The following is a 16,092-nucleotide window of genomic DNA, read 5'->3' on the forward strand; positions in this document are numbered from 1 at the left end:
ATAAAAAAAAAGAAGAAAAAAAAGGGATAATCACAGACGAAGGGAAGGGAGTGACCACTGTCTACAGAACCATCACTGCAGTATGGTTAACACTACTGCCTCATACATTACGGAACTTCCATACATATCCACATATGAAAAATAAATAAATAAAATATAAAGCTTGTCTCTATTCATTCTACTGGGAGTCAGGCAATGTGATTTGTTCCCTAACATAATCTAAGAAAGGTTCCCATATCTTATTGTACTTATTTGCTGATCCTTTCAAAGAGTATCTAATTCTTTCAAGTTTGAGAAAATAAAGGGCATCTTTGATCCAGCGTGTAAATGTTGGGGGTTTGCCGTCTTTCCATTTTATCAAAATACGCCGTCTAGCGAAGAGAGTAACAAACGCAATGCTATCAGATTCTGCCTTACGTAGATGGCTTGACTCAGGTGTAATACCAAATAACCCAGTTACAGAGCATGGGGAGATTGATTGCAATTCATTTGACAATGGCTTGAATTTAATGGACATTCATTAATCTCAAAACGTTACGTGCTAAAGCTTTAATGTGTTAAAAATAATGCAATACATTTTAAATATACATTTATTTGTTGAGGGAGAGAAATGAGGCTGTGGCCTTGGCTTGTGTTTAATTATTATGGTATGTTTTTTACTTTTTAAAATGATAATTCTGGTTGATTAAAAACTTAGGGCTTATCTATGTAGTTTTGGTTATCATTTCTGTCAGTTATGAGGACACTGAAATTACCAAAGTAATTGTTGAGATCTAATAACTTGACAAAAGTGCGACAACATAGTCCAACAGGGCAAAAAAGCAAACACAAGCTTTTAGGTGTTAACACAGGTTGTTAACAAGCCAAAAGGATCAAGACCTAGACGTCATCAAACATTGGAAGTGCAACCCTCCAAAAAAACGCTAATAGCATGTTCAGAGAGCTGTGGTGTACAGTAAGTGCTTAGTGCTTTGACAAACAGTTGTGTGTAGCTGACCTATCCTTTAATATTTTACATGCTGTAAAGGCTATAGGATGAGAAGTCCTCTCTACCTGTTTCTCAGCACTCTCAGCCCGCTGGTCGGCCTCGGTCACCCTCTGCTCCAGCTCCTGCATCTGGAATAGAGACAACACAGGTTACAATGGTTTTGAATGCATCAATCATCAGCCAATCTTCAAGAGTCACATTTTAGAGAAAGAAAAAACACCTACAGCCAAGAACGACAGGTTCTGGCAAGAAACATCCCATAACCTGCCACAAAAGGCCCTATTAGACAGGTAGACCACCAAGCCAGAAGTCTTAAAAAACACACACTTACACATGCATGCAGACACACTTAATCCTTCATCAATCACCGCTGCCATAGGGAAGACATTTATAAGATTAATGTAGTGGGAAGATTAAACAAACCAACTGTATTCCTAATCAGGAAATCTTGCTGTAACAAGTGGTTGAGAAAGAAAAACGAAAATTTGAATTTCGCAAGAAGGAAAGCATCAGCCGAGTCAGAGAGACAGAGAGAAGAAGCTGGACAAGATGATCTTCTGTAAAAATCAAATAATTCACTGTTTAACAAGGCAAACAGCAGAGAGAACATCTTTCTACCGCCGGTCAAACAACAATTGGATAGTAGAATGCTACTATGCGTGTGTGCACAAGCTTGCGTCACCTTTTGTGCAAGCATGCATACTCATGCTTTCAAAGGCAAACACTGTCCATCCTGCAAGTATGCACACATCTGCAAGTACCCTCTCTCTCTCTCTCAACACACACACACACACACACACACACACACACACACACACACACACACACACACACACACACACACACACACACACACACACAATGCTTTTCAACCCAGGGCTCCCTTTCTTCTGAGTTCAGTGACCCAGGTGAAAGGAGAACAAACATACTAATGGATTCACTCTGCTTGCGAGATGCATTTGAATTCCTCGCGTCATCTTTGTTTCCCTTTCCCTTTGTTTCTTTTCTGTCTTTCTCCATTCTCGTAGCCTCCTTAAAAGGCCCCCTGATTCCCAGAATCCACCACTCACAACATTTAAACTTTCCTTGCAGCCAGATTAACACTCACTAAAGCCAGAGCGCATGTTGATGGTTAGTGGTTGAATGACTCCTCACCTCCGGGTCAAAAGCCTTCATCGTGAGTCAAAGTCTTCTTTACCGAGCCTGAGCCAAAGAGCAAACACAAATTTGTCCTCCATTCAAAAACAATACATAGGAGAGGAAGGCAAGCACTTTAGGTGAATATAAAGTAAGTAAGAAGTCACAATGTAAAACAGATGTGAGAGATGGTCATCAGAAGAAGCCCTCAGACAGCCTAAAAAGCTGCCACATCCAGTTTAAAGACAAGTTAGAGGTCAGGAGGTGGAGGTGGTTGGACCTCGACCTTACTGAGTTCACAGGAACAAATGGTGGGGATATCAGGAGTGAGAAGCTTCTAACAAAGTTAATGCAGGGAACAGCTTTAGCGTCACAACTGGGCTTCAAGTGGCTTCTTTTTGTGGGTAGAAAGAGGAGACTTATATATCAGTGGATAGCAACTGTTTTTAAAATGTTGCCACACAGCCCTATCAGATGAACTCAACACCACCTGTCACGTTCCAAATGATTTCATGTTGATTTTTTTTATACAGTTGTTACAATATCATACATTCTTTTTTTTAAGATTCTTTTTTTGGGGTATTTTTTAGGCCTGTATTAGACAGGACAGCTGCAAACAGGAAAATGGGTAGGGTGAGGGGGAACGACATGCAGCAAAAGACCCCAGGCCAGAACCAAACCCTCGGCGGCTGCAGTAAGGACAAAGCCTCTGCACATGGGGCGCACACCCAACCGGGTGAACCACCCATTCGCCCCACATTATTATCATACGTTCTTACATTAGTTTTCTTTGGTCAAGTTTGGATTTGTACTAGTGGCAGAAGCCGGAAGTTTCAACCGTTTATCAGTTACTGACAATCCAGTGCTGTTAGCGATCTTAACTGTTATCCATTAACATTAGCTAACTTTGATACATTATTTTAGTTTACTATTTGAACTGTGTATTCTTTACTTTTAGCTGACTCTTTCAACCATTTATCCAATACTTTCAGCTATTAGTCAACTCTTTAAACCGTTCTGTTTTTTTTAACTATTTCACCATTCATCCAATATTTATCTGTTTATTCCTGTTTACTAACTATTTTTATCTAGTGATTTCAGCTACAGTAATGATTGAAACTGTGTAGTCATTAACACTACTTTTAGTAAACTTTTGTTTATCCATTTGTTTTAGCAAACTAATTTTTATGAACTCTCAATTGCAGCAGGTACTGTAGTGTGCATTATGTTCCAGCTGAAACAATATGCAGATATAATATTGTATAATGAAATGGGAACTGGTATGCCTTTAATGATTTCCACGTACCCACTGGTGACTGCAGAAGTACCCTCTTTGGGTACAAGTACCCGTGTTTGGGAATCACTGTTACACATCATCTTTGCCTTGAGCTCCTACTCAGTCCGAGCGATCAAATGGGTGACCTGATGGTAACAAGCTGGCTATCAGATATGGATACAGACTGTGTAGGTTAGTGCTGTCAGGTTATCTCCCGGTCTGTCTCTGTCGGTTTAGTTTCTGCAAAGTCAAACTGTGGCGTGATTCGCTGAGCAGAACTATGCCTGCAATCCAGCATCTGTCAGACCACAGTGCAAGGCACTAGCTTCTGCTGCTGAGGGGGGGCTGAAAATGGATGAGATGGGAGTCATGTTTCGTAAAGCTTTGTGTTAGCAGTTTGAGTTGCATATATTGCCAGACTTTAGGGATAAGTCATGATATTCTGTATTTTTTTTTTTACTGTAAACAAATCCCATTAAAAGACTAAAAACAACAATGAATTGATATTGATATAATAGTTCATAAAACTGATATAAATATATATATATATATATATATATTTATTTATTTATTTGGCTGCTGTAAATAACCAATAGAGCACCAAATCTGCAGCTATAAATAGTCCCAAACAAATTTACTCTTGTTTGAGTCATTTTTGCTAAAATCTACGGTGTCCACCTGGGAAATTATTTAGCCATCCTTAAAGATGAACACATACATTTGTGTCCTGTTTATAAAGATTTAAATCTTCAGTAGGAACAGAGGGAGTCATAGACATCCTTGAAAGTAGGTAGAGAGACTAATGCATTGTTGGTTTTGGTCTTTTCATTTGATGTATTGACAATAACTAAAACATAGAATATAACCACCTTAAAGGGCTGTACTATTATGGGAAAAAATCATAATCACGATTATTTAACACGATTACTCATTGACTTTTGGAAAGATGTTGCATTTTTTTCAAAAAAAAAGTGAAACAGTTGATGCACACGACAAAATAAGAGTTTAATTGCCAAACGTGATGTGAAAAATAATAGTTTTTCTCAAATACATTGTTTTTGTGATTGTTAGAAGCCAAAATTGAAACCGCGATTAAAATTCAATTAACTGCACAGCCCTACCTAACCTTATGCTTTACTGTTTCCTTTGTTTTTGCGTAGAGTTTTGCAGAATAATCTTGTGGGGACGCGGAGCATCGGCCTCCTCTGTCTTAGCATGGATTCCAGAGGGTCTTGCTGTGTGCCTATGATAATATCCAGGGAGGTGGAGAGAAGATAAGAGCAGGCTATAGATCATCTGCTTCTCACACAGCTAACAGATCTGTCACAGCTAAATACCTGTTTACTGTTACTGACAGAAACTTACTGACCTGAGCTGATCCTATAGATCGGATTTTGCTGGTGGCTGATTATTTAAATCTGTCAGCATTCTTCTCACTTTTTCTCTCTGTTTCTTTACACGGTTCATCTGATCGTCTGTGTCTACTTATAGTTGAACATATTGGTCACAAAGGACATTCATTTAGTAGAGAAGGTGGTTTCACTGTGAAATCCGTTCACTGAGTGCTTCACTTGCCTTTCAGCTTTAAACATTAACCCTTGTGCGCAGTTGACGGTTAGTTATGACTCCAGCTCAATCATTAAATGTTAAAAAACTCCTGTACAAGAGGAGTAGGGGGTGGACAGATACGGGACAAGAGGAATAAGACACTGATTGAGAAAGAGTAAAATAAAGGTTTCACACACTTAATAAAGGCATCACGCAGTGTGAATACTATGTGGGACATCAGCACTTAAATACTATACTCCAACAAGTAACGTATAATGCTCTGATGACAATATTGCCTCAGTGGTTTTCTATTAAATCCACTTTAATCATTAAAGGTCCAGTGTGTAACGTGTTTAGTTGTTCATTATCCAAATCTGTGTTGCCCGTTCACAAACTTGTCATTTTTCATGAATATTTACCACCACCATCAATTCCAAGTATTCCTTTTGGCTTGAAATTTTACATTTGCGTTTGCATGAACTGGGGTAGATACTCCATATTCATGCGCCATCTTGAAATATGTTAGCCAGTAAGGGACATACAGGACATACTGCTCCGCCTTTCGCGTTTTCGCTGTCACATGATAAACTCACCGGTGCTGCTAATGCTGCCAATGGGTATCGTAGCTTCCCGGCCCCGGCAAGTTTGAAGAAGGAAACATGGAGGACCACACGTATTCAAAATCCAAATTTCAGGAACAGGAGTCTTCTTCTTCACCCAGAAAAAGAAAACGGAGACCAGTGAAGGATATTAGAAGCACTTTTCCGGTGAGCGCTGAGCGTTACTGCGCCGCCTCCAACTGAGAGAGACGACGTAGATGTGACGTGAGCAACCTGTCTGAAAGTTGTAAGTCTTCTGGTAGCTGTGCCAAGAGAAATCTCATCATTCCCAATCTTACAGAGACGGAGAGCGTAGGTATATGTAAGGAGATAACATGGGCACAAGCTAATTATTGCTAACCAAAATGCTAGTTAACATTAGTAATTCAATTTAAACAGCTAATGTAAGTCCAAACTGCCTGCGAGTTTCTCCTGTACTATACGGTAATTCCTCTACTATGCGACAGTAAGTCGCTTGGTTATGACACAATCGTTAGCCTATTTTTACAAAAACGTCTGCTACGGAGCCATAATGTGAGGTACAAGGTAATGGAGGCTTTTATACAATGTCGACAATGGACAAATAAAGTCTTTAAACGCTTCAGATGTAAAGTTATTCGCTGTCAAAGTGACGTCAAAATGAATGGCAGTCAGTGGGATGCTAACGTCGGGTGATCGTTTGGTAGCATCAAAATGGCGCCATAGGACCTACTGGTTGTTGACAGACGCTTACCCCCTTGGAGAAACCTGATGAAGTAGTCATACAAAAATGACCAAGAACCCTCACAGGGTGTAATGCAGGCTACAAAAAAGCTAACATAAAAACAGACTGATCCAAACAAATCCTCTCATTAAAATAAATGTTTATACACTCTTACGTGAACCTGGTGGCCTTTCTGCACTGGTCTAAACCAAACAACAGAGTTTTGTTCCTAAAAGCCACGTAAGGCTTATGAAGAAGATTCATCTAATTTGTCCAGAATTAGATTATCCGAGTAATGAGAGTAAACCTTGAAGTGGGATTATCACCCAATTTAGAAATTCCACTGACTAAGGTATTTCTATATTGTGGGACAGCCTAAAGAGATTTGAAACGCTAAACCAAACTTTCTGGATACATTTCCTCAATGGACTTTGACAGCAAGCCTCTTCTCTTGTAGGCCATTCCCTGTCAATGCTTGATTCATTAATTACTGTATTCTGGATGTTTTTGATTTGTAGAAAAACATGTCCAGTATTGTGACAATAATGTTTTCATTATAAAGTGTCACTTCTGCCCCAGAAAATAACATTTATCCTCTCCCAGTCTCTTCCACTTCTTTCTGTATGGAGAGGTTTCTGTTTTTATGGTCCACCAGCTGTCGATTGCACTTTCCTAATCCAAAGTGAAACCTCTTCAATGGAGTACTCGCCCTGTTAAACTCCTCACAAGTCAAATGGGGCATCTCCTTCTCCCTCTTCGCCCTCTTCTCCCTTGCTCACAGTCAGCCTGTGGGGATAAATGCCATGTCACAGGCAACCACGTCAACTTTTTCTTTTTTTCATGTTTTTCCATACCAAAGTGGGTCAATGCGTAAAACACTCCTAACTTGGCAAAAGAGGAGATGAAGAGCGTGAAGCAGACTTTCCAAACAGTAATAACATGACGGCATGGTAGTCACTCAGCACCCCCAAAAAAGACTCACAAAGACACACTCAGCAGCACGGGCCTCCACTTAAACCCTGCTTAGCGCTCTGTGTGCCTGTGTGTGTGTGTGTGTGTGTGTGTGTGTGTGTGTTTATGAGAATAGGAGTGAAAGAAAAAGTAAGAGATTAATTAGTCTATTTTCTTGGCAACATGTCCAAAAAGAACATTTAACAATAAATACTGTGTATGCTGGGTATTAACTGGACAGTTATTAGTCCATTTTCAGAAAGCTTTAACTCTCTTCTATTCTATGTACAAAGAGTACTCTGAACATAAGTGTGTATGTGTGACTGTGGGTGCCACTTATTAATAAAGCAAGGCAAGTTGCAACAAATGTCTTTATTAGCAAGTTAAGGGATAAGGCTGGCATTATTCTATATTTTCCTTACTGTCAGAAGAATCCCACGAAAAGACCGAAACCAACACTACATTGATCATCCCACCGATCATTACATGCTGACTTCCACACTCTGTCGGTCTGTGGCACTAAAGCCCCATGCCCTTTATGTCGTACTGAAGACCTAAACCTTTAAAAACAGCTCACAAATATATACTTTCATTGAAAAAAAGTCTGAGTAAGTTAGGTGCTGTAGTTTTCGGCAAATCTTACTCAAACAGGAGAACATAGTGCATTTTTTGGGGACTATTTTCTGCCGCAGATCCATTCGCATTTGGTACTCTAGTATTATTTAGCACTAGAACGGTGTATGTAGGACTGATCTAAACTAAACAAAATTCCTCATGTTCATTAGCCTGATAATCAGACTCAATTGCCATATTGTTACACTTCATTCATATGCTTAATTTCAAACTAATCAATCAATAGCGAGTGATGTATCCGTCCCACATACGTCATTTTCCGTCATCGGTAGCGGTTACTAAAGGAGCAGTTCACAGTCAGAGTTGCTATTTTGACTTAGTTATAATAATCGGTAGTAACAGCAGTCAATAAGCACAACACCCAAACCTATTTGAGTTGCTGAACAAATGGGAGTTGTGGGTGATGATTTAGAGATCTGGCACCAGGCTACATGTTCATCATAAGGAAGGAAAAGTCACTCAGTGTGGCCCACTGATGTGTTTTTAATAGATGTTGGACAACAATGGAGCTCTAAAGCACAATGGAATGACAGGCTTGTAGCTACACAGACAATACTTGTTTGTAGGATCAATTAATTTTAATGGGATTGTTTAAAATAAGAAAATATACCTTATCACGAGACCTATAAATTGTGTGTTGTTTTTTTTTTTAATGTTTTTCGGATCAGTAATAAGCTAGAAGAACTATTAATGTAGGTTGCCAACTTGTAAACAATCCCTTTGGCTGGTGTAGAATCTCCTCCAAGATTATTGTGGTGGAAGACTTCTTTATTAATGATTTTCTCACAGTTATAAATGTTAGTAAGTGTGTGTGTGTGTGTGTGTGTGTGTGTGTGTGTGTGTGTGTGTGTGTGTGTGTGTGTGTGTGTGTGTGTGTGTGTGTGTGTGTGTGTGTGTGTGTGTTGGATGGGCTCTCACGGACGAGCTGGATGTCTGACAGAACCTGACAGAGGACACAGCAGGGAGTCGTCCTGCTCTTATCACAAACATGTTTGGCCTGTAAACATCCTGCTGACTGACTGGATGAACCACTCTCACACTCCAGAATTAGAGATACAGAAAGCAAACCGCTGTGACACTCCAAACACAAGCAGCTCCGGGCTATTGGCTATTGGAGCACTTGTAAAGCTACAAAGAAAAAGTCAAGACAGGAGAAGTGTTTTTCTGCTACTACGCTCACTCCTCCTCCGTCTAATCCAAACACTTGTGCTCTTTTTCCAACAAATCTTCAGAACAGAGCTGAATCTCCAGATGACAGCTCATTGCTTTCTAAAGTGTCTAAGTAGTTAGGCTTTACAACAGCCACAACTTTACAAGCATTTGGCCAGCGGCTGGCGGTTATTTCCCCCCAACTTGAGGGGAAGCACCAGAATTGATGAACTCAATGTTAAATATTGCTCTTGGCTGAAACTGAAGCCAACCTCTGATGACACAGAATGAGTGGAGCAAATGTTTACTAAATAAGATGAGTAATCCCATCTGTCTTTACGCACACACGCATAAACACACAGTCATCCACACCTGTATTTCTAACTGATTCACATGCTTTAATAGTCTCCTCGTGCTTAAACACTTAAAAACACTGACAGAAGAAAAAGAAGAAGATGATGAGGCAGTGAGATCTGCACAGTGTTTGGTCAGAATAACTTGTGGCATGGATTATACTGCAGATCAGAGTGGCATGACTCATTTCCACAGTAGTATGGCAGTTTAAACAGCCACAGATTTAGTTCATTTTACATTATTTATGCCAACTCAGAGTCAGGTACAATCATTAGCTAGTTTAAGATGAACAAAACAGGCAAAATCTTACTAAAACTCTTATCTTTTTGAACCTCCTATCCCATCAATGTTATGTGTTGATGTGATGATGATAAATGATAATTTACAGTTTACAATTTACAATTTACAGGCCAAAGTTTGTTCCGACTCTCAGCTACAGTCTCCAGCTCTTGGTAAGGAGGCAAAGGATGAGATCGCAAGCACAATTTACATACACCTCAGACAACCTATATTTCCCATCTGTCTCTGGAATGTCGCGTTCCCCCAGGAGGAGCTGGAGGTACTTTCTGAGTGAAAATGACATCTATGCTGCTGTTCTTACACTCAGACTTTACAGTTGGTGAGCTAAGTTATAAACTACTCTCATCAGGACTGGGTTGCTCCAGGTATTCGTAAATCCATTACTAAGTTTCAAACTATGGGGTGCCCTCGTGGTTTAGAGTCTAAAGTGCAGTTCAGGGGCTAAACTTTAGCCCACAGCCTCACAAGCTTCAGTTTTAGGGCTAGCGATATTAACGTTACTGCCAATCCTTTTTAGTTTTGTTAGTTAAGCCCGCTCATTTAGTTTGCTACACAACAGTTATGCCTGGCAGCCTCTAGATGCAAATATTTAGTACCAAGTTTGAACTTATAAAGACTCCGGAAGTGCAGAGCATCCGCTTGCTCTAGTAACCATACGTGATGATTTTCTCTCTTACCTTCTCTGCCAGCAGCTCGCGGATTTTCCCCGCCTGGAGCCGGAACCTCAGCAGCTGCATCTCCAGAGCAATGCAGCGTTTCTGCCAATCCACACTGGCCACTCTGACAGCTCCTGACCCGCCGCCGCCGCTCTCCAGCACGTCGGCCATGGCGAGGATTCAGAGCTCTGCCTCTGGACTGAGACTGTACTGAAAGACAATAAACACACGCCCATTCCTATATGGTTTGTCTGATTTGAGTTTGCTGTCAAAACGCTGTGAAACTATGAACTTTGTCATATTTAACTTGAATCTAAATCTCTTTCTGTCCACAATAATAAGGCAGAAAAAGTATCAGCCCACACAGGATACACAAATAATCCTGGGAAGGTATTTCTTCAACTAGTCCAGCTCCTGTTTTCATTTACAGAAGAAAAAAAAGTGATTCAACCTCTATAAATGCTCTTCGCTGACCACACTTCCCATGATTCACTGAGGGAAATGTGAGTAAAGCAACGATGAGTCCACACTGACACGAGTTTAATGAAAGCTTCCTCTCACTCTCTATGTTGCTCTGTGACATGTACTGTAACCCCAAAGAAACATACACAGAGTCACGTGGTCTGTAGGCAGAAACACACAGTTTAGAGAGATCGCCACAGACGGAATCTTTCTTTCCTTTTCGTCCGCAGTCCCTCCACATGCCCACACACACTGAACAAAACCTCAGCAGGGAGGCTCTGTGTCAATGGGGGAGTTGGGTTCATGCGTGCCGGCTCCCAGGCTTGCCAGCTACAAAGCAGGTCAGCGCTCTGCTTTTTAGCCAAATTACCTACTAACCCAATCTCCTGGTCCCCCCCACCCCCCAACAACTCCCTAGCCATGCAATCCCTTCTTAATTACAAGGCAAGAGTGAAACGGGATCCTGCGCAGCACAATAGTGTCTTTCTGCATGACAGTCCCATCACAGTTAGAGAGGGGGGCCGTCAGCTCGCCTCGGCAAAGAAAGGAGGAAAGAATGTGTGAGAATGAATGGGCAGGGTGCTGAATGTGGGAAACTGGGGCACTGAGGTTATTTTTACCTGAGGAGGATTGACTAGTGGCTATTTTTCTCTGGGCAGATACTCATTCACAAAGGTGAACTCAATAAAAGTCTGATTATCTTGAGATAAAAGTAGCCGTAACAATCGGCTTTGGGGTTATAAATCGCAAGAGCCAGGTGACGTGTGAGATTTTGCATTTCATTAAGTAAGAAAGTAGGTAAGTTTAAAAGAAGTTTTAAAAGTGAAGCAGTATTCAGGCAGACTGACTAAAAGTGCCGCCAGACACTGTCAGCAGAACAGCAGACGTTCAAAGTCCAGTAACTATAACTGCGCCATGGCACTCCCTACAATTAGCATGCTCAAAAATACAGGCTTAGCAAACAAATTACAGAAGTCATGCATGTGGAGGTTTCGCCAGCCGACCGCTGTGCCCAGGCTAAACAGTCAAGGTTCATCTACCGACGTCTCACACTCTCTCTCCAGGGCAGACTGGAGGGTATGAAGGTTAAGTAAAGCAAGCCGCCGGCGTGGGGAAGAGGGGAAGGCAGGCCGCTTGAATAAGCCGTGCTGGGCCACACTGGGGCAAGCAAGGACAGACGAGTCCAGGCCCTTCTCCAGGAGCTCAAACAGCTGGGTGCAAACAAGCCATTTAATGGTTAAACACTCTCAGCACTGCCATGCTAATTCTCCCCAGAACAATTCCTTTAGCACTCCCTTCTTGTTGGACATAAGGGTTTCAGTTCATGCCAATCGGTGCTAGGAACCAAACTGAATAAACAGCAAGGGTAAAGTTAAACTTTCTACTGAGCAGAATGAGGAATGAAGGCAACCAAAGGTTACAAAACTCCTCTCTGCATCGGTGTGCATTAGGATAAAATCAACCCCACATCACCAGCCTGTCACAAATGAGCTCATTTTCACTGTGTGTGTGTGTGTGTGTGTGTGTGTGTGTGTGTGTGTGTGTGTGTGTGTGTGTGTGTGTGTGTGTGCGTGCGCATGTGTGTGTGGGAGTAATGTAGCTTTTGTTGCAGCTAACATTTAAACTGGAGTCATTTTCTCCTTTTGCATGAGCATAACCCTCCATTGTGGGATGTAGCATAGAAACTCAGAAGACAATTTTCCACTGAGTCTACTGCTATGTATGATAATTCTCTTCTGCAGTATCTCCTCTGTCTGACACATTATGCCAATGCTGGAAATATGAAAAAAAAAAAAAAAAAAAGCCAAGACAACAAAAACAAGCTTTCCAGGATCTGCACGGTAGATCCATGTTTGGTAACACTCAGGCCACCCAGAGTGTGGGGTGCACGGGGGAGCCGAAGCCCAGAATGGTGAGTCCTCTCCTGGATGCAGACAGACACGAAGGCCCTGGGAGCTTCTCTAACTTCTATCTAGCCGTGAGAACTTGCACGCAGCCGCGGCCAGAGCAAACACTGGGGAGGACGACTGAATGGAAACGCCACCGCAACGATCCCAGCAGGATCGTTTCTACGCCTGCCATCACCGACAACTGCTTTCCATTGACTACACTGACAGTTATATTGCATTATTTCTCAGACTGAGTGAGATTTGATATCTAGCGAGAAGAGTTTTTATTCAAAATATGGAAGCTATCAGAGATCGTTATAAAATCATTTGGATGGGAACGGTGTGCGGCGTTTCTGTCTGTCTGTCTGTCGCAAAAGCGGATTGTTTGACTGCACCTTTACTCAGAGGATGCAGGGAGCACAAGTACTCTCATGTCAGTCCTTCCATTGAATACAACCTCCTTAATCACCACGTATTCAAACACACACTCCCAGGCCAGTCGTAACTCTTCAGCGCTTGCTTACCAGAGCTCAGACAGACACAGATGGAGATACACACTGAAATAGATTGGAAACAGACACATGAGCGCGCACACACAAACACACACACTGCTGAGCATGCAGCTGCGGTGATGTAAGTGATTAGGTGGTTCAGTGATATCATCCCCACCAGACATTTCAAATCCCCGCTGTTGTTGTCTCTGCCGAGGTCCAACTTGGCTTTCCCATGTTTTGGTATCCCTCCACCCCATCAAATAAAAGACTCCCATCAAACAGAACAGGAGCGTGTGTGCGTGTGCGTGTGTGTGCAAATCTGGGTCAGTCGCTGCAGATTCGTGTCAGCGTGGCAGATCTCTGTGTACCAAAGCAGACAAAGACAAATTATCGAAGAGCTCGAGGAGTCAAGTATGGGTGTGTTAAATATTGCCTTATCTTCTCCCTAGCGACCCCATATGTTTAACAAAGGGGACCTCTGTTGACTCCCATCCGGTCAAGTAGGCCTCACACTTTTGTTTAAATTAGTGCCTCGTTATTATGGTACAGCTGGGATGTAGTCCTATAAATAAGAGGGGGATCTCCAAAGCAGCTACACATTTCTTAACCTTTGACCCTTTTCTTAGAAACGTTGAGGTTTATGTTATGTGGTGCAAAAGGAGAATGTTTTCCAACTTTATAAATAACAGCGTTTGCCCTACTTTTTATTATCTTGTAATAATTAAAAATCAAAAGTTTAACTTTTTTCAACTGAGCAGTTACTCAAATCAGACATTTAAAGCACTGCAGAGGCCAATGCTTCAGTCTTCAGCCTACTTTAAAATCATGAATACACCCCGTGTTAATCCTCCTGCCATTTATCATCTTATCTGTCTTGTCTTACTCCTCTTTCTATCTAGCCTCACCTCTCCTCCTCCCAACACCTCTCACTTTCCATCCTCCTGTGCTTCTTCTCCTCTGCTCCTGCAGCACCTTTCCCACCCTCCTCTTCCCTCCCTCCCTCTTCCCTTCCTCCACATCCTCTCCTCCTACCTTTGCCAGCAAGCAAACCTGCAGCTCTCTTCCAGCTCAGGTTAATGACAGGCCTCGGCAAACTGACCACAATCATCACAATTATCAGTCTTAACCTTAAGTACAGGCCATGACATTCTTTTGCGCTGAGGTGTAAACATCTACCTCTGCAGCTCTCCTGCACAACACACACACACACACACACACACACACACACACACACACACACACACACACACAGCACTGTGGGGCATGGAGAAAGGCTCTGTTTGCATGAGTTATAGTAAGAGACAGCTATAACCATACCTTGTGAGACTAGAAAATATATCTTCTGTTCGTGTTTTAGCGTGGGAAGGTGTTCAGTAACAGCTATGGCGGCTGCTGCAGGGGTCAGATTGATGTATGGAGCAGTATCTCTCCAGATGCACATAATGATGAGAAGAACATGCATGTGTGCACAGTTTCCTCTAAAGTCATGCAAATGACAATGAAAACAAGAAAACGTAGGCCTACTTTTTGTCTGGATTAACATATATAGGCTACTTAATATAGCCTAGCCTGAATACGTGTTTTAGAGCTACCTCAAGGCAAGAATTTGTCCCAAAAAAGGCCACAAGGAACAGGTGTGCCAGACGCGCACGGAGTAGAATAGTAGCAACCGTAAAACCGTTGGTCAGCAAAAAAAAAGAAAAAGAAAAAAAGACTTCAAACAGGCTTCAGACATCTCTCAAAATGCAGTTGCGGCTTTTGTCCCAACCAACCTCGTGTGTCTTGGTTAAATGAGTCCCTTGACATCTGCATTAAAAGCAGTGCGTGATATGGAAGAAGCTAAAGAGATAAATCGGTTCTATAGCGGAGTCCTTCACAGCTACTTTACCTTGTGACTTTGTTGTCTCTCTCCCCCTTCAGTCGGCTTCCCCCGCTCACGGACACATTACCCTGTAATTCGTCGCAATTCGGCTCATAACTTCTTCACTTCGACTTTGTCACCGCTCTCATTCCTCATTCATTTCTTTTTTCAGTGGTTGTGTCGTAGGCTACCCCGTCCCGCTGCTGCTGCTGCTGCTGCTGCTGCCGCTTGTCCTTTGCTTTTCTCTGGAGCGCAGACCTCAGTGGGACTTCACTCTGAGCTCCATTCAACAGACTCATCCCATATTCCTTTAAAGGGCCCAATGCAGGATCAAATTTCTCCAGGAGTCAGGCCCCCCTTGTGTGCAGGAGCTGCTCAGGATATTGCATTAGGCTGCTCGAGTTTTTCTTTTTTCTTTCAGGATGTAAACACAGAAGATTTCTTTGGGCTGAAGAAAAAAAAAAGTCTGTTGTCCCAATAGCCTTAAACAAAAACAGAACCACAGTTCATTTCTATTTTATATTCTTGGTCTTAGACTTCATATTATGAACTTTTGCAAATACTCAAAAGTATGTGTTTCTTCCACTTTAAAAAAAAAAGATATATTTTTACTATTTCTAAAAAAAAAACAAGACAAATGCCTTGTACAGTATCTGAAAACCTAACGTTGCAATAAAACTGATTCTGATACATTAAAGATACATTTCAGACATGTTGTTAGACAAACTCTAATTTAATAATAATTATGAAAAAAATATTAATTATATAATTCATTATAAATTAATAATTATTATTAGTTAGCAAGTCAGCCATGCTAGTAACATTATGCCGATAGCTAGTTTTCTAGCATGTACATCCATACAAGAGTCTACACTGTAGACAGCCTTGCCAGCGGTTCTTTGAGGAGGCCTCAGATACAGCAGGGCATAAAGCTAAATGCTAACATGTTCACAGTGGCAATGCTAACGTGCTGATGAAGCAGGTAACGTTATAATGTTTAATACTGTATGTTTACCATGTTAGTTAGTGTGTTAGCATGCTAACATTGGCTAATTAGCGGCAGCAAACACAAAGTAACGTTACAGTACAGCT

General features: G+C 41.6%; 1 protein-coding gene across 4 annotated transcripts in view; it reads right to left on the reverse strand.

Annotated features, from left to right (window-relative positions):
* The window catches only part of plekhh1 (pleckstrin homology domain containing, family H (with MyTH4 domain) member 1), a 210,329-nt gene that overhangs the window by 29,262 nt on the left and 164,975 nt on the right, over positions 1-16,092 (reverse strand). The window contains exons 1-3 of one of the 4 annotated variants that reach the window (XM_039786896.1): positions 15,028-15,274; positions 10,316-10,499; positions 1,054-1,116 (exon numbers count right to left, since the gene is read on the reverse strand). In XM_039786896.1, the coding sequence (XP_039642830.1) occupies positions 1,054-1,116; positions 10,316-10,465 (213 nt within the window). In that variant the 5' untranslated portion in view covers positions 10,466-10,499; positions 15,028-15,274. Of the gene's footprint in view, positions 1-1,053; positions 1,117-2,143; positions 2,194-10,315; positions 10,505-15,027; positions 15,275-16,092 lie in introns of those variants that run through there. The other 3 variants (XM_039786895.1, XM_039786894.1, XM_039786897.1) reach the window with 3 other exon arrangements.

This window comes from Perca fluviatilis, chromosome 20, assembly GCF_010015445.1.
Source record: "Perca fluviatilis chromosome 20, GENO_Pfluv_1.0, whole genome shotgun sequence".
Classification (NCBI taxonomy): Eukaryota; Metazoa; Chordata; class Actinopteri; order Perciformes; family Percidae; genus Perca; species Perca fluviatilis.